The 17,300-nt window shown below is 44.5% G+C and overlaps 4 protein-coding genes across 6 annotated transcripts; 2 read left to right on the forward strand and 2 right to left on the reverse strand.

The window, feature by feature from the left end:
* Positions 1-395: 395 nt before the first annotated feature.
* On the forward strand, positions 396-2,633 carry LOC6605420. Its single transcript, XM_002030217.2, has 2 exons — positions 396-521; positions 621-2,633. Exons 1-2 carry the CDS (start codon positions 501-503, stop codon positions 2,061-2,063), a joined length of 1,464 nt encoding a protein of 487 aa, XP_002030253.1. The 5' UTR covers positions 396-500; the 3' UTR covers positions 2,064-2,633.
* Positions 2,634-2,844: 211 nt separating this feature from the next.
* Positions 2,845-4,209, reverse strand: LOC6605421 (delta-aminolevulinic acid dehydratase). The gene has a single exon (XM_002030218.2). It carries the CDS (start codon positions 4,135-4,137, stop codon positions 3,154-3,156), a length of 984 nt encoding a protein of 327 aa, XP_002030254.1. The 5' UTR covers positions 4,138-4,209; the 3' UTR covers positions 2,845-3,153.
* A 302-nt stretch (positions 4,210-4,511) lies between these two features.
* Positions 4,512-10,007, reverse strand: LOC6605422 (spermine synthase). 2 transcript variants are annotated; one of them, XM_002030219.2, is made up of 4 exons: positions 9,642-10,007; positions 7,917-8,028; positions 6,351-6,473; positions 4,512-5,896 (listed from the first exon to the last, which is right to left on the reverse strand). In XM_002030219.2, exons 1-4 carry the CDS (start codon positions 9,924-9,926, stop codon positions 5,313-5,315), a joined length of 1,104 nt encoding a protein of 367 aa, XP_002030255.1. In that variant the 5' UTR covers positions 9,927-10,007; the 3' UTR covers positions 4,512-5,312. The 2 variants fall into 2 exon arrangements, with proteins under 2 accessions (XP_002030255.1, XP_032573755.1); XM_032717864.1 differs by lacking the exon at positions 7,917-8,028 and adding an exon at positions 6,867-6,975 and having other exon boundaries at positions 9,642-10,006.
* A 430-nt stretch (positions 10,008-10,437) lies between these two features.
* LOC116801125 (inositol polyphosphate 5-phosphatase E) lies at positions 10,438-14,219 on the forward strand. 2 transcript variants are annotated; one of them, XM_032718874.1, is made up of 5 exons: positions 10,438-10,521; positions 11,008-11,065; positions 11,132-12,655; positions 12,725-13,639; positions 13,701-14,219. In XM_032718874.1, exons 3-5 carry the CDS (start codon positions 11,436-11,438, stop codon positions 13,807-13,809), a joined length of 2,244 nt encoding a protein of 747 aa, XP_032574765.1. In that variant the 5' UTR covers positions 10,438-10,521; positions 11,008-11,065; positions 11,132-11,435; the 3' UTR covers positions 13,810-14,219. The 2 variants fall into 2 exon arrangements, with proteins under 2 accessions (XP_032574765.1, XP_032574764.1); XM_032718873.1 differs by having other exon boundaries at positions 11,008-11,061.
* The last annotated feature ends 3,081 nt before the right edge of the window (positions 14,220-17,300 follow it).

The following is a 17,300-nucleotide window of genomic DNA, read 5'->3' on the forward strand; positions in this document are numbered from 1 at the left end:
CAGCAACAAGGTGGCAGCGCTGGCACTTCCGCTAACGGTAAATGTTTGAACAACCCGGCAAAAGATTCGCATATATTAATTATGCAATTAATTAATTATTACAACACAATAATGTTTTTCATCAACTTTAAGGAGTTGCTTTTATTATATTGGTAGATTTTGCTTGTACTTTTGTAGTAAAAAATTACGAAAGTACGTTAGTGAGGAATAGGAAAGTGTTTTTACTAATTACAACTTTAGCAAAATCTTTGGCATAAAGCCAAAATAATACATAAAAATGAAATATCTTATCAAGCATGCGAATTCAATTTTCCCGCCAATTGTAAAGTGTGACCAGTTATATGTACCAGTGCTTGTGAGCCTCTGGTATTTTTATAGCTAAAAGTGGCGGGCACTCCGCAACTCAGCTGATCGATCAAACAAAAAATATTGATACACAGGAATTTATGAAAAAAATGCGCAGCGCTTAGAAGGAGAAAGTATTTAGTAGCACGCACGAAATGGACAAGAATCTGGATGAGGTTTGTACTTCACTTTTCTTATACTCACCCGCCTTAAACCGAATGCACTGCGTTTTGACTACTGTTTACTGATACACGCCCCAATTTTCCATCGCCTAGGTCAAAGACACCGTACAAAAGAAGTTCAATGAAATCCGTGCTGCGTTGCATATGCGCGAGAAGTTGCTACTCCGGCAACTGGAGGTCATAGCGAACACGCGACAACAGCAGCAGCTGCTGAAGAAGTCACCCACCGAAGTGGAGAACTCGAACTCGATTGGCAAGAAGGATCAAAGTGGTGTGCGCTTTATTCCCGGGGAGAACGAGGATGCGGAGGAGAAGCTACTGACCGCCATCCGAAGCTTCGGACACTTTCTGCTGGACAACAGTGATATGCAGCTGGCGCTGCAGGATTACCGCACCACGGGCTTGAGGAACGAGGACTACATCGAGCCTCTTGATGACCACGAGACCATGTACAAGTGCCTACAGGATGGGCAAGTATCGTATCTCGATCTAGACGAAGACGGCACCGCACCAGAGGCCATTGTGGTCGACTTCTCCCGCAACAGAAGTCTTGTTGAGGACAATGCCAAGCGCTCCATTATCAACATTACACTGCAGGAGGCCAAGGATCTGATAAAGAAGGCAAAGATCAAGAGGAATACGTATGTGCCGCCCTTAAACTTGGAGGAGCTGGATGACGAGCTGGAATCTTCGATCGCCGAAGCCGTTTCCAGCTTGGGGCGAGAAACCTCTTCCAAATCAAAGAGCAGCGTACAAGAACCACCGAAATGCAAGGGTCGCAAGCAGCGCTTCAAGCCAAAAATCACCATCAACAATTGCAATGGCACGATCAACCTGCGCAACATAGCCAGCTTGACCATCAACTGCGCCAGCGAAGAGGCGGTGAGTGCAGAGATGCCCCTGGCCAAATCCGCTGATTCCAGTACCACCGAACCCTCGAACTCCACGCCCACCACCACCGCCTCCAGTTCCAATTACTCCAGTAATGCCAGCTCCCGTTCGCAGTCCAAGAAGCAAAAGGCGAACAAAAAGCTGGACAAGATAGAGCGCGAACCCAGCTCGGATTCCACTCCTACGCCTGGACAAGCTCAGCGCTACGAGGAGACCGAGATTCACGATGTCACCTGCGATTTCTACAATCGCCTCTTGAATGAAATCAAGAAGAGCATGGTGGAGAAGCCACGCAGGACGTACAACCAGGTGGCAGAGCCCGTTCAAACGTCGGCTGCCGATTCCAGTTGCGATGCCAACTCCAATCCCAAGCAGTCGGCTGCCAAACAGGAGCCAGTTTCGACCACCACATCGCTAACGCACAGCGAATCGGGACCACAATTGCAGCCGGGCAAGCGGCTAATCCTTAAGAACTTCGAGAATCTCAAGATCATCCTCGAGGCAAACAGCGGCGATGAGGACTCATTCCATCCCGTCCAGATCGAGCAGTGGCTGGCGGAGATTATATCCGAAACGGATCTGGAGCCCATGCAGAACACGGATATCCTGGAGCACAGTCGCATCCACAGCAGCGAGAGTCCCTAGAGCTGCAGAAACGCTGTATTCCAAACTATTTATCCTTAGTGCACTCAGTATTTTCTGTTTGTTAATGAATAGCTATAGATTCCTTAATTTGTTTTTAGTTTACATTATAATCTTAATTAGTTTTGATTTCGTGAAGACACTTGTAAATGTTTTTATATCCAATTTAAACTGAAATTGGACGCAGGTAATTTTATATAAACCAGTTTTAATCGAAATCGCTGAAGTTTATACATTACTGTATAAATATATAAATATTCACTAGAAGTTCAAACATCACCATATTTTCCCGCAAAGTGAAAGTTGTGAAATGTTTAGGAAATATAACCATATACATTTATTTATCAAATAATCTTTTTTAAGAACTAATAGTACCCAAACCTTTTTGCTCAATGTTCACCAATTGTTTATGTACTTAATGCATTTGATTTTGTGATTTTAATCTTTTCGTAAGACTCGAAACTGGTAACAATTTAGCAAGTAAGCTCCAGGCAGTGTTCAATGCTCACCGTAGCCCATTTGTAAATGCAATCGAGAGAGTTCCACATTAAAGTGTTAATTGCCATCACAAAATGAAACATCTTTTTGGTTTCTGGCTACTGAATCGACCGGTTCGGTTCGGTTCGTTCGCTTGAATTTCGCCATGCAATTGAAATTCGAAATGTACCCTGGGACATTAGACTTCCAAATACGGACGAAAGATAAGACCATCGAAATATACATTCTAGTTTGGGCGTGCATGTGAGCGAGGCACTCCAAAAGCTCTAGTAATGGTGATTCGAGATTAGAGTGGACTTCTTTTATTGAATAATGTATTAAAATAACTAATACATTGATATAAGTAGAAGCCTTTGAGTCATATTTAAGCCACTTAACCGGCGCACTTAATATTCTGGTCCCTGAATACAAGTCAATATTTATTCTTTCGCTTATTTAAGTATAAAGTATGGAGAGCTTCGTATAAATAATTTAAAAATCCTACAAAGATTGCACTATTTTGTACAAATGGTTCCATTTTCCATTAATGGTTTTAAGAGGTCCACTCTAATCTACTTAACATGGTATTAAGACATCGGCCATGGGAGGTAGACCATTACTTGACCTTTCCGATAATGTCCAGCAGAAAGGGTGTGTAGTAGGTGATGATGCAATCGGCACCAGCTCGTCGAAAGCCTTTCATGGCCTCCAGAACGGCATCCTTGAGGTCAAAGGCGCCCGCCTTGGCGGCATGATACAGCATAGCGAACTCCCCGGACACCTGGTAGACGTACAGCGTGTGATACGGATAAGAATCCTTTGTAGATCGTAGGATATCCAGATAGGGCATTCCCGGTTTCACCATCAGCATGTCGGCTCCCTCGGCGACATCACGTTGAATGGCTCTCATCGCTAAGCTTCTGGAACCACTGGGCAGCTGATAGCACCTCCGGTCACCGAATTTCGGTGCGGATTGTGCTGCCTCCCGGAAGGGTCCGTAGAAATTGGATGTGAACTTGGCGGAGTACGCCAGCAGGGACACACTGTTCATCTGGGCATCGATGAGGGCCTGCTTAATGGCCTTCACCCGGTTGTCCATCATGTCCGATGGAGCCACTATGTGCGCTCCAGCTTTGGCATAAGCCACGGCTATCTCGGCTATCCGCTTTATGCTGGGTCCGTTCTCCAGACCCGTTTCGCCCAGCAGACCGCAGTGACCGTGCGAGGAGTACGGGCAGATGCACACATCACAGGCTATCAGCAGATCCGGAAACCATTCCCGGAGCTTCGGTAGAGCGAGAACCACTGGATTCTTTGCTGAATCCGCATTGGAGGCCTGCTCATCCTTCATGTCCGGCTCCACGACGCCAAAGAGCAGCACCGACGACAGTCCCTTGGCCACCAGCCGCTCCAGGTGCTCCTTCAGGCGATTCAGTCCGAATCTCGAGATTCCCGGCATGCTGGCAATTGGCTGGACATCGTCGTCGTTGCTCACGATGAACACCGGATACATGAGATTGTGCGGCGCTATCTCGCAGCCCGACTCCTGCAGCTGCCGCAGCGTGGCATGGTGCATTCCACTGTGCAGTTTCCGCTCCATTTTATTATGTTCGCTTAGCTCCGGGTGAAAATTAAAACCAACGTAACAAGTGAAACTAACGTTCAACTGCGCGCGGGCATATTTAGTGCGTGCTCTATTGCACGGTTTTTCAACACTGCGCCTTGAGAGGGTAGGGTGGCTCACGATAAAATTAAAAGTATTAAATTTAAAAACTTAAAGAATTAATTTTTTTTAATTTAATAGCGGAATATTGGATAAATCACTCATTTGATTTTTTATCCATGTCGATTTAAGATAGGCTAACACTTCGTATGCGTGATATTACTTAAATATTGCAATTGGATTTATAATTTATTGTATTCCATCAGCATTTACCATTAAAATAACCGGTCAAATATTGAAAACCACACTAATTATTTCTGCGTACGACTATTTATTTAACTTTCTTAGTTCTCCCGTTTAAAATGTTTGGTATTAATCGTTATTACAGCAATAAAAGTTGGCGTTCCTGCTACGCTTCCTCACACCAACATGCACACATCCTCGATCCTTGGGCCTTCCCCGCTCCACTTTGCTTGTTAATGGATAACTAAACATATGGTCTACAATATATAGATGTACACGTTATACGAAATATTACAAATAGTTGGCCAACATTCTATGCTTAGGCGTAATTCAAATAAACACGAATACATAAGTTATTTTAGCCTGTCCTTGCTTAAAGGTTGTACTTTTGACTTAGTTTTTAGCATCGAAATCAGTGGACGAGAAACGGAACTAAAGCCTAACTTAAGCGTAAACGAATTGGGTTCAGTATTTGGTTTGGTTTTCAATTGTAAGTAACAGCCATTGGAAGTGCGTGTTTTCTTCGGTCTTGGGTTTTGTTGCGATGGTTTCGATGATGGCGATCAGCTTGTGCATCGGACTCCATGTTTCCTGGACTAAGAAACCAGCGTGTGGTGGTAGTGGACACGCTTCTTCTTACGACGCCTTGGTCGCGGTTTCATTTGCCCCGCGGCTCCGTTATTCATATTTTCCTCCTCCTGAACTTCGACTGCTGCTCCATGGATAGTGACTGTGTAGGAGTGCAGCTGGAGCATCTCTCCGACGGTTCCCGGTTCCCGACTTATGCTGTGTGATGCTGGTGTGTGATTGGCGGTTGGTGGTGCGCTAGAAGTAGCTACTGCTGCTGCTGAGGAGTCCACCTGAGCTTGTCAGGCGAAGGTCACTTGGTAGAAGAGCCACTCTTCCATGAACGACGGCACAAACGCCTTGGTGGTGGTGAACTTCACCTTGGGACGCAGCAAGTTCAACTGCTCCTCGAACAGACGCAGCTGCACCTTGCAGGTGGACCCATTGCCATGAGTCAAATACTTTCCATCGGGCTTCAGCACCTTGAAGGAGTGTTCGAAGATCGTACGAATGAAGTCCCAAGTCTCGCCCTCCGGCGCATCGGTTATGGGTATATCCGTAAGATCCCCGAACACATAGTCGAACTTGCGGCCCTCGGCGATGAACTTCTTCAAGTACTCCACACAGTCGCCCACAATGATCTCGTACTGGTCGCTCTTGCGTTTCTCCAGCACATCGCCACAGATCACGTTCAGGTATTTGTTGCAGGTCTGCATCACAAGCTCATCAATCTCCAGCATCACCACGTGCTTCGGATTCTCCTTGAGTAGCTCGTACAACAAGGCGCCATCGCCGCCGCCTAGGATGCAGATCTCCTTGCCCTCGTAGTTCTCCACGCCGCGACACATCAGGGTCTCCGTGTAGATCAGATCGGATTCAGCAATGTCTGTATTGGAAAAATTGAACATTAATATTTTACATTTAAAAAATAAGCAAAAGACCCAAAGTTGCTATTACCCTAAAATTCCTTTTATTAACTTCATTTTAAAACGTTTTTTAAAGGATTTTAGATTCAGCTTTCATAATCTTCTTTTAAGCTATTAGAATATTTCTATCTATTTATATTTTATTTATATTTTTTTTATCTATTTAACAAGCAACTAGGTGTTCGTGATATGGAATAATTGTCGTGCAACACAAAATTAGCACCCAGAAAAGGCCCGTGATATGGAATATTTACTTTTGTACATTATGTTTATGTGCATCCACCTTTTTTTAAACGAAATCGCACGTGACCTTTACTGCGGCACTTGCACTAATCGATTGATGACCCTGACACCGTTGGCGCATCCATGTGTGAATGCGCCACTTATTGCCTACGCTAGGTGTTGTATACTTACTCTGCAGCTCGTCCAGGAGCAGCATGTTGCCTAGCGACTTGGAGTGCATGATTTGAATCTTCTGGAAGGGCGAGCGCGCCTCGAAGACCACCTTGTCGATGTCGTACTCGATGATGCGCTCATCTGTGGAAGATTTGCCATGGATTAGTGATGCCTTATTAGTGGACGCATTAAGAGCGATATTGATTGTTACTAGTACTGATTTCGGTTCAATTGTTAGGCGTCGCATGCAGAGAAACAAGTTTAAGACCAACGAAATGCACTCTTACGGAAAGTAAACGAGATATAGATATAGAGAGAAGGCGGAGAAAATCAGAAGTAAATGACTGAAATGATCTATCATGCTGGGTGCCACTAGAAGAACTCTGATACAATCAGCTCGATGGTGCTGCATACGCTCAATGGTCATACGGTCATACGATCACACACATTTCGGATGACATACAGTAGCGGTAGTACGAGTAGTAGTTGCTCTATTTGCAATATGGTTAACCAAACGGATTGGGTTTGCCTTACCTGACGATGGGAAGTACCTGGAGACATCGCCGCGCTTCAGCGTCGGCAGCTTCTGGGCCTTGATGGCCTTCAGTTTGATTGCCAGGACATTCTCCAGGCTCTTACCGCTCTGCGGATGTCCGTTCGATTTTACATAGTAATATATTGTGTTATTGATAGTTTCGTGTTGTTGTAGTCGATTGTCATTTGTTGAGGAACCAATTTATGAGCGAGCGAGCGTACGACGTGGATTTCGATTTCGAGGCGGGGCAGGTGACACATGTGCGTTGGGGCGTAAGTATAATTCAATAGTTTACATATTTATTCACAAGTTCGTGGCAATTTTGGTGTGTAATTTGGTCCAGGAGATGGTGGCAGCGGTTGTTCATGATGATCGATGGATCGGTCGAGTGTCGATGGTATAGATATGAAAATAAAACGTAATTTAAATTAAATAATAATCTCAGAAAAGTGGGTATGCTAAATTGCAGTGATGCCAAGGAGCTGCTATAAGATCAGCATGGAAATATTATTCAAAAATAAATAAAACATATGAAGGTTTAAAGAGATACAATAATATGAGCAACTTGGCACCACTGCTGCAAAGGTAGAAGGCTCCTTCCAAAGATTAGACAAACTAGCATGCAGGAGTGGCCTGGAAAAGTATTCCCCTAGGAGGTAACACGCTAGGCTAACATGATCGGTGGTTTTGGAGATGTGCAGAGCTTGGGAGGCGGTTCAAATTCTGGGCTGGAAATGACAACTCGCTGAATTTTCATCAGCTGCGATACGGTGTCCAATTTAAGTGATAGTCATGAGGGGATTGTTTTCTAATTTTATTTATTTTCTTTGCGGTGGCTGCAATCGGAAATACTAGTGGAAAAACTGCACAGGTGTTCTAGATTCTGCAGTGGAATTTTGAAAGAGAATTTCGGCATAAATTGCAGGTTGTTGTATGTGAAGTGAGTTCGAGTTGATAGAGTTATATATATTCATTGCAAATGAAACTAGCAGGAACTAAACTGGATTTGGTTGATTGTACATATGTAGATTGCATTTAGTTCGACCAACCTGAGCTAGTCATGTATATGTCGATATATCCACCGCGCTTAATCGGCGGCAAGTACTTGGACCGATCGGAATCAAATTTCTGCCGCAAAATCAGTTCCATGGTGCGCATGGTCTGCAATGGTAATTCCATTATTTAGGTCCTAGCTGCAAGGGCGTCGGATGTACATATGTGCATGTTGGCTCGAGGGGGGGCTGGGGCACTCAGTATGAATAAATTATAATAATGGAAGGTGACCTTCATCCGCCAGGCGCGGAAAACTCTTCGAACGACCCACCACTCACACCAAACGGCGACACATACAGGCAGCCCGGCCCAAGAAAAATACTATTTTTAGGCCAAATACTTGATACTTATGAAAAAGGAAAGTGAACAGAACGAAACGAAAAAGGGAATATATACCTATACCTAGATATAGCTAGTAGCCATGCAAGTCTGTGCATTCTGGCGACACATTTGTTTAGTTGCATTTGCAGCAGGCATATGTTATTGCAAAATCGCAGAAATCACAATAGAAGGCTTAGCCACATGCGGCTTGCGAAATCCACAGGCCAACAGCAAACAGTCGTAAGCAGGAAATATAATGGGTCTGATTATATTAGTTACAAGTATAGAAAAGTTGGTTTAAAATGATTTCATTGTTCGATTACTTGATTAAAGTAACCGTCTTATTTGTTTCTTTGGTTTGTTAACAAACTTAATCATTGTAAAAACTTATAAAAATGGTTAGTTTTCTTTAATCATTTTATAAACATTTTATTTGAAATATTAAAAACTCTAAAAAGTGTCTTAAGCTTTTGTTATCGTTATAGAACCGGAAAAATTGTTCGAGTCATTAAAATTTTATTGATGCTATTTAGCTAACCTTAGCTGTAGGCATATGTAAATGATGGCAGAAATTGAAATATTTCTATCAAGTTTTATATTCTCTGTTGTTTTTTACAAACAAATACTGGTTGTCTTTTTGAAAACCCTAAGATTTGTGGTATCAACAGTCATTTTGTTGACTTAGGTTTGTTTATATGTGCATGCATAAGTAGATTAAAATGTTATAAGAAAGTTTGAGTAAGTATCAAATAAAATAATGCGTGCCTAAGGGTGTAACCTGAAATCTGGTTTCTGTAATAAGGGCCGTATATTCTGGGTGTTTTTCGTTGTTATAGTATGAGAACCATGCCCCAAAGGGGCGCCAATCAATAGATCGCGAGTCGAACCCAACCCACGTGCTCCGCCCAAATGCGAAAAGCATAGAAATGGGACCGGAACGGCGAGTTAACCTAGCAGAGCCCAGCTGAAATCTCTATGTGTGTGATGTGTGCTGTAGAGGTGTTAGATAATAGAAACTGGGGAAAGTGCTGGGATGGGGGCAGCCATCACTTGAGGCCAAGGACGGACGAACTGACCCTGACCAAGTGCCGGCCATTTGAGCTCGCCGAGTGGTCAGGAACACACTCACACTCATTCACACAACCAATCAACCCACCCAACCCGGTTGCCCACTTGCCATGCACACACCCACATTTATGTATGATGAACCAACACTCGGGTCCAAGTGCGCGGAAAATCAATTTTACCCGGTGGATGGAAGACCCTTTCCCCAACTAATCAGCCGCGACACGGAAACTGGGAGGGTAAGTAAGATGTGGGTGGTGGTGGTGCTGCTGTCGGGTGTTTGCTTGCTTGGTTTTTCGAGTTTTTAAGGAATCTAGATGGCACTGACTACGTACGTCGAAGGATATGCTCGGCTCCTTGCCGTCGGGCAGGAAGTACTCCACGTTGAGTGTCAGCAGACCGTGCTGGAAGATGCGGCAGGTAATCACCGTGTCCTTGTTCTCGTGCAGCACCGCAAAGTAGCCGTTTTCCGGCGACTCCATCGAGTAGGCCAGCTCCAGCTGGGGGAACAGCTGCTCCAGCTCGTTGCGCAGGATCTTTGCCACCTGGAGGCGCGCCTCCTCATCCGCCGTCTTGTCCTTGTCCAGCGTGAAATCAAACAGTATCGTCTGGGCCGCCATCGTGCTAAACTTGCGCTAATCCGTTGAACAAAAACGCTGAACCGCGTACCGACCGAAACGAAATACTAGTGATGCGCCTTACGAGCACCGATAGCAAGTCGATTTCGATTGCACTTCCAGTGTGGCTGTGGACCGCAGTAGAGCCGTTAGTTACTTAAATATATACTTAAAATATAATTAACGGTATTTTAAATAATAATATTAAAAAATAATACAAATATAATTCATTTCTTTAAATTCATTTATTGAAGAGTACTTGGTTTAAAATTTTATATTGAATATATATGTAGAGTGTTTGCCCTGTTATTTAGAATTTATATTTAGATAAATATATGTTATATTTAGAATTTTATGATAATCTTAGTCTATACTACATTCTTTAATGTTAATAAAATAAGTATTTATATAATATTTGTATCTTTTTTTATATACCTATCGAGTCACGAGCCAGCAACTGAAACACCCCCGCACCTATCGAAAATTGCTCCCACTTATCGGCAGTTGGCTGCCCACTTTTGCCACCCCTAAATCGCAGTTCCCACGGCACGGTTCGCACTTGCTCGGAGTTTTTGAGTGTAAACAACATTGGAACGCGGTAAATCATACAAAAATTACATAAATCGCATAGGTGACAGCAGCTTGGAAGGGTAGTGCGTACCAGTGCGAAACATGAAAAGCACACCAAGAGCGGAATCAGCGCGCACCTGAACCTGAACTTGAATGTCGCATGTGTGCTATGTGTGTTGTGTTGCTGCTTTTATGCTAGACGTAGGCCAACAACACAAGAACAACAAGGCTGCGCTGGCGGGAACAATGGTCTGCTAATTATAAATCTCTCGATCCCAGAGAATCGAATCAGCAGACGGCGGATATTGTGCTCGTGTTCAGACGTTCAGATGCTTAGTGCTCAGTGCTTGGATGTGTGGGCGCCGCAGCATGCCAATGTTGTTACGTCGTCGCCAAAGACCACCCTTCCGCGACCAACCACCCCCCAAATCGCCCACAATCCTCCCCATTTTATATATCGCGGAGGTGTCGCCACAGTTATTACCCAGCATATTGATTTTCTGAATCCTTTCAGCTCTCTCGCCCCAAAGGATCTGCCCACATATGTGTTTTTTTTATTTGCCTGCAGGTGAGTAAGTGTATTATACCCTTGGTATTACCAACTCGCCTAAATGTTTGCCTTCATTAAAATCTTACAGAACCGCACACGCAATCGCCGCCAGGCAGCCCAATTAGCCTGATTTCGTGTACGTCATCGCCGGGCCCAAAATAATTTGCATTGCGACCAGCCAGAACGCCGGACCAAAGTCGCATTTGCATTGTGCTCGCTCGATGACGTCTGGCTTTACTATTTATATGGCCGGCAGCCAGAGGCCATCGCACAATGAGCTCGGTTCGAGAGATCCGAGATAGAGCAAATTAACTTGACAAAAGGCGGGCATGATAACCACTTAGCACCTTCACCTTAGATGATAGAATCATTTCGGTCGGACTAAAGCCAACATGCAGCACAGCAGCGCGGGAAGTGAGGAACGGATAACCAGTTCCACCAGCAGCCCCAGATCCGGTCACAAGTCCGCGAGCTCCCTGTTCGGTTTGCTGAGCAAGCGACCCAGTAAAGTGGAGCCACATCCCGTGACACCCGAATCGCCAAGATTACAACAGAGACCAGTGTCCGCCTGTGGCCAATACGATGTCAGTTTCGCCAAGTGCAATGCGGAGACGTCTGCAAACCATGTCAATAATAATGGCAGCACCCTCAAGAGCCAAACCCTGCCGCTGGAGAAGTCGCACAGCGGGCTGATCAGCTTCCACAGGCGTGCAAAGCCAAGTTCCTCCAAAGGAAAGAATCACTCGCACCGGCACAGCACGGATGCGGGTTCCCAAAGCGATGGAGGAGCCGATGTAGTGATGCGGCGCAAGTCGCCCAAACACCGCTCACCCAATCACAATAGATTTAGTCACCAGTTCAGTCTGTGCTGCAAGGCGGAAAAGAAACCGATGACGCCGCCGGTGACCGTGCGCTATAACTCCATACCGGATAGCAACAATGTTCTGCGCCGCGATAACCTCTCGCTAAGCTGGAGCATGGTGGACAACAACTCGGGCTCGCTGCACTCCAGCGAAGGATCCTCACACCGACCGCGTCCGTCCAGTGAGTGTGCCAGTGCTCCAGAATCACCTGTGGCCAGCAAAACCTTTTTTGCCCAGTGCAGCCCTGCGGCGGCCAGCGCTTCTGTGGCACGTAGCGAAAGCCTCCAAAATCGCTCGCCCATTCGACCCATGGCAGTATCAGCCTGCCGATCCCGACTGCGTTTAAAGCTCTATCCACCTGGACAAGAGTTACCTCCTCTTCAGGCAGCCACAGAACCTGGAGATATTAAAAGAGCCACCACACCACAGCACATGTCCTCGCCCAATATTGCCACTCAGCCAGATGGAATAGAACACATAGAGGAGCAGCCAGGAGTGAGGTTTATGTCGCACGAGAACATGACACTCCAAAGACAGGGTTCGGGATCTAATCTGGCGCGCCAGACTTTAATGGCGGCACATGCATTGAATCTGATCCCGGCAGATAAGGCTAGGGAGCGAAGTTTCCTGGATGGCAGACTGGGATCGACTTCGCTTTTGGGTCCCAGTGAACTAAGCCGCGTGCTGCCGCAAAAGGAGATCACCGTCTTTGTGGGTACTTGGAATATGAATGGCCACAGTCCACCCAAGTATGTAGATTTAAGATATTAAGTCCAAAAGCTTTTGAGTTCATACCTAAATTATTTTTTCTGTTGCAGACAACTAAATGATTTTGTGCTGCCAGCCAATGTGGAGCACGTGCCCGACATTGTGGTAATGGGCACACAGGAGTCCACCCCAGACCGCTTCGAGTGGGAGGTCACCATTCAGGAGACCCTAGGTCCCTCTCACGTGCTCTTCCATGCCACAACTCTGGGTACCCTCCACCTGGCTGTGTATATGCGACGGGACTTGATCTGGTACTGTTCCGTACCCGAGGATGCTTCTATGTCGGTGCGCACGGGCTCCGCCTTTCGGACAAAGGGTGCCGTGGCCATATCCTTCTGCCTCTTTGGCACTTCCATGCTGTTTGTGACCTCGCATTTAACGGCGCACCAACAGAAGGTAAAAGAGCGTGTGTCGGACGTTAAGCGGATTATCAATGCTCTGGACTTGCCTCGCAATTTGCCCAATCAGCGGCAGAAGAACAAAGATGTCACGCAGAACTTTGACAATGTCTTCTGGTGCGGCGATCTTAACTTTCGACTGGGTGAGCCGCGTGAGAAGCTGCTGGAGTGGATTCAGAACACCAAGTTCCCCCTGCCGTCGCACTTACCGCACGGTTACATGCACACGGATCAGTTGACTTCCGTTCTGGCTGATGGCGCCGCCTTCCGAGGATTTATGGAGGCGAACATCACATTTCCACCCACGTACAAGTACGATCCGGGCAGCCAGAACTTCGATACCTCGTCGAAGCAGCGAGCACCGGCCTATACGGATCGCATTCTCTACAAGTACCGCCAAATGCAGGGACTAGTCATCCGTCGGCAGACCCTAGTGCCTGGTGTATCCACACCCACGCAGCCCCATGTTCAATGTCTGCTCTACGATTCGGTGCCATCGATAACCACCTCGGACCACAAGCCGGTTTGGGCCCTTTTCCGAACACTCATCCGTGCAGGAACCGATGCGTGAGTAATTGGAATTATTACAAAGAAAATAGAATGCTAATGAACTTTCCTTTTTTTTTAGAATTCCCTTGGCTGCTGGCCTCTTCAGTCGCGACATTTATCTGGAGGGAATGCGTCGACGCTTGAATAACCAATATAGCGGCGCCTCCGCCGTTTGTGTGTTACAGTAAACTACTGAGATGCTAACCAAAGCTAGGCTTCCTAATGGCCGCCCACCCATGTTGAAATCTATTTAGTCATTTACTCGAATCTCAAAGTGCTAGTCAAAGCTTTCCTACGGTTGTGCGACGCCTTTGTATTAACCCGATTAGATTGTTAACCATTACTTACCCTGCAATGCTGCGGTAGATCTTAGGCGCTGCCTTTCGCCTCGAGGCCTTAGTCGTAATACGTTCCTTATGAGATTATCTAATACATACTCGTGCAACAATTCTGTACCTCTACTCTGAAGCACAAGCTTAGTTCGTAGTTAAACTAAATCTGATAGTTAAAGTTTAGTCAAATATTGAAATGAAATCGAAATATGAATTACTTTGAATGTGTAATGTTAACTAGCAGTAAATATATTTTATGCATCTAATGGAAGAGCTTTATTACTTGTTGAAATACTCATTACTATTTATTGTTAGTCTTATTATTTATTACTATTATTATTATTTATTACTATTATTATTATTTAGTTTTTATAAGAGTTATTGTTGAATTATGTATAGTGAAGTTGATTACTTTTATAATTTGCAACCCAAATGAAGTTTTTAACTTTATTTCAAGCAAGCGCCAAGTTTTTGTTTACTTTTATTAAACGATTAAACGGTTGAGCTGCCCGTTCGCGTACTTAAATTCCAAAATTGCTGGGGCAGGCCACTCGACAAAAACAAAAGCGTATATGCTGCGGGGTCGTTTATTCCACGAAAATGCGCCAAAAACGACCGGAACGACCAACTGCTCTACCCACCTCCCTACCCTTGCGCCACTTGGACACACACACGCAAATATGTTAAACTTTTGACCAATTTCAACTTGAGTTGGTTGCCATCGGACACACTCCGGGGCCATGGCGATTGGATGGCGCTCGATGGCCATGCAGCAGTCGCACAGCCACTGGCACCGCCACTTGCCACTTGTGCGCCAAACAAGTGGCCTCGCGGTCTCCTACCTCCATTGCCCCACCACCCGAAAACCCCACCAATCCCGCCCAGCACATGCAGGTCCACCCAGAAAAGCTGGTTGCCATTTGTGGTTGCTGAAAATGCGTGTGAGTGTTCGCCTGCCGAGGGTCTATCGAGAAGTTTTAAATATTTTATGGAAAGTTTATTTTAGATTTTAAATGTTTGATTTATGATAAAATAGTTTTGAAGACTTGGCATGCAGCTTTTATTTACAAAATGAATTAAGTGCTAAACATTAAAGATCCTCAGCTCAAATGATTTAGTTCTTCATTCTTCGTTCTTCAATTAAAAATAATTATAAATATATTTTCAATATGTTTGTCTGCCTTTTATTAAAGTGGCATAGTTCACTTCTTATTTAGCCTTAACCATTTAACTTACCATCTAAAATCTATTACCCTCCCTCGATTCTGTGGGTATCCATCCAAGTGTTTCAACTACTTGTCAAAAATCCGTTTTGGAAAAAGATTTTGAAGATGTCGTTGATTGAAATGCCCCTGCCAGACGGACGCGAATGCGTTTGTATTGCCCATTTTCGCTTTGAGTGCCCCTGCGGCAACTCACCAAACTCTTTTTTTGGGGGGGCCGGGAAATATTTGTTTAACAAAAAAAAAACGAGAAACAATTTGGGATGCAGTTTTTTCCGCTGCGGTCAGCGGATGGCATTGCTGAGTATTATTGTTTTTTCTGACGCTGCTGCAAGTGCTGTAATTCATAAAGTTTTTGGTGCAATGCATTCACTTTGGTTTTGCCACGGGCATTGGATGAAATTAGTTTGCGGCGACTTTGCGAAATGATATTGTAAATGAAAAGTGGCCAAAAAGGGCAGAAGCTCATTTCCTTTTCCGGCTGCAGGGCCGGTGCGAAAATTTAACCACAATATATTCATATATGTGAAATTATATTAGCATTGGAGTCGGCCAACTTGGCAAATATAAAAACTATGCCCCCACCATGGATGGGGGGCAAGTGTGTGTCTGACTGGGTGTGCACTGAACATTAATATCCTGTGCGCATTCGTACGTGTTAATATGACTTTATGACTTCATATGTGTCCATATTTTTGTCCTCGCCGCTTCACACTAAAAAGTTTTATTGTTAGTTACGCTGCTGCTGCTGCCATCAAAGCAACCATTTTCATTCACAGCGTCGGAGATGCAGAAATTATTAAAAATTTTCCCCATCTCGTATCTCAGGCACTCGTCACAGACGGAACTTTTTCATATGTAACTGCGAGATGCCACGGATGCACCACGGAACGATGGATGGGGGGTGGGGAGAGGGATGGAGCCGGCGGCCTGATGGATGGGAGTCCTTTAGGTGCTTTTCGTGGGCTTCAGACAGTGGGCAACAGTGCGTATGCGTAATATGGCAAAGGGTGTCTTTGAATACTATGCGTTAACTTTCCATATTTTACCTAAAATATTAACAAAACTTGCTCGACTTGGAAGCTTAATATTCTATCTTTCTATTCTTTTTATCAAAAGAAATTATTTCCTTATATCATGATTTTTATTGCTTTATTACATTTACTTTATATATTTCATGTATTACCTATTTTGGATACTACTTTTTTAGGATTGAAATGAATTTGAATGTAATATACGTCCCACTTCCTATCCAGTTTGCTCGGCGAAGTTCTGGCTCCACATTAACGAAAGTTCCCATACGCCAAGCCCCATCCTTGAGTCCCCCTTTTCGGGATAAACCCCCTTGGAATATACCCGGCATTCGGCGAAGCCACTTGAATGCTTATTGTACATTTCAAACAACTCTATTACGAATATTTTTCATATTTTCTTCGCAAGTGGGGCACGGAAAAAGTTAACATTAAAAGCGATGGCGGTGCCGAAAAGGCAGCCGGAGTGACTTTTCCCCATCGCAGGAGCAGGAGTGCTCCAAAAGGATGGGGGCCAGCTGAACTCAAAGCAACCAATTCGCATGCGGCACGTTACATTTTCGCAATAAAAAATGAAAACCGCTTTGCATGCATCCGTAGGAGACTGCGAATCGCACTTGCTTCTGTGTGTGTGTGTGAGAAGGGGAAAAGTAATAAATGTACGTGCCACACTAACAACAACAGCCGGAAAAGCAGAAGGAAAACTCTGCTCGTGTCAATTTAGCGCGAAAAAATGAGGGAAACTTCAAATGGTCGACTCCTTAAATATCCTTCGGAATAAATATTTGAACAGAAAAGTTAAATATAATAATTAATCCGAACGATTACATTGAAAATCATAATTTAATAGGTCTCAATTGGCTTTAAATCTTGACTGAAATATTTGAAATTACTAAATGGAAAACTAAGTGTTTTTCTACTATAATTTCTAATATACCATAATTGAAATAATTTTCATTTATTAATAGTTAATAAGATTTGTTTTTATCAAAAAGTAATACACTTCTTTTAAGGACATTGGCGACGACCAGGATGCATGCAAATGCATGGTAACGAATGCGGGTGTTGAGAACTGGGAGTCCTGGAATACGAG

The sequence above is a fragment of the Drosophila sechellia genome, chromosome 3L, assembly GCF_004382195.2.
Source record: "Drosophila sechellia strain sech25 chromosome 3L, ASM438219v1, whole genome shotgun sequence".
Classification (NCBI taxonomy): domain Eukaryota; kingdom Metazoa; phylum Arthropoda; class Insecta; order Diptera; family Drosophilidae; genus Drosophila; species Drosophila sechellia.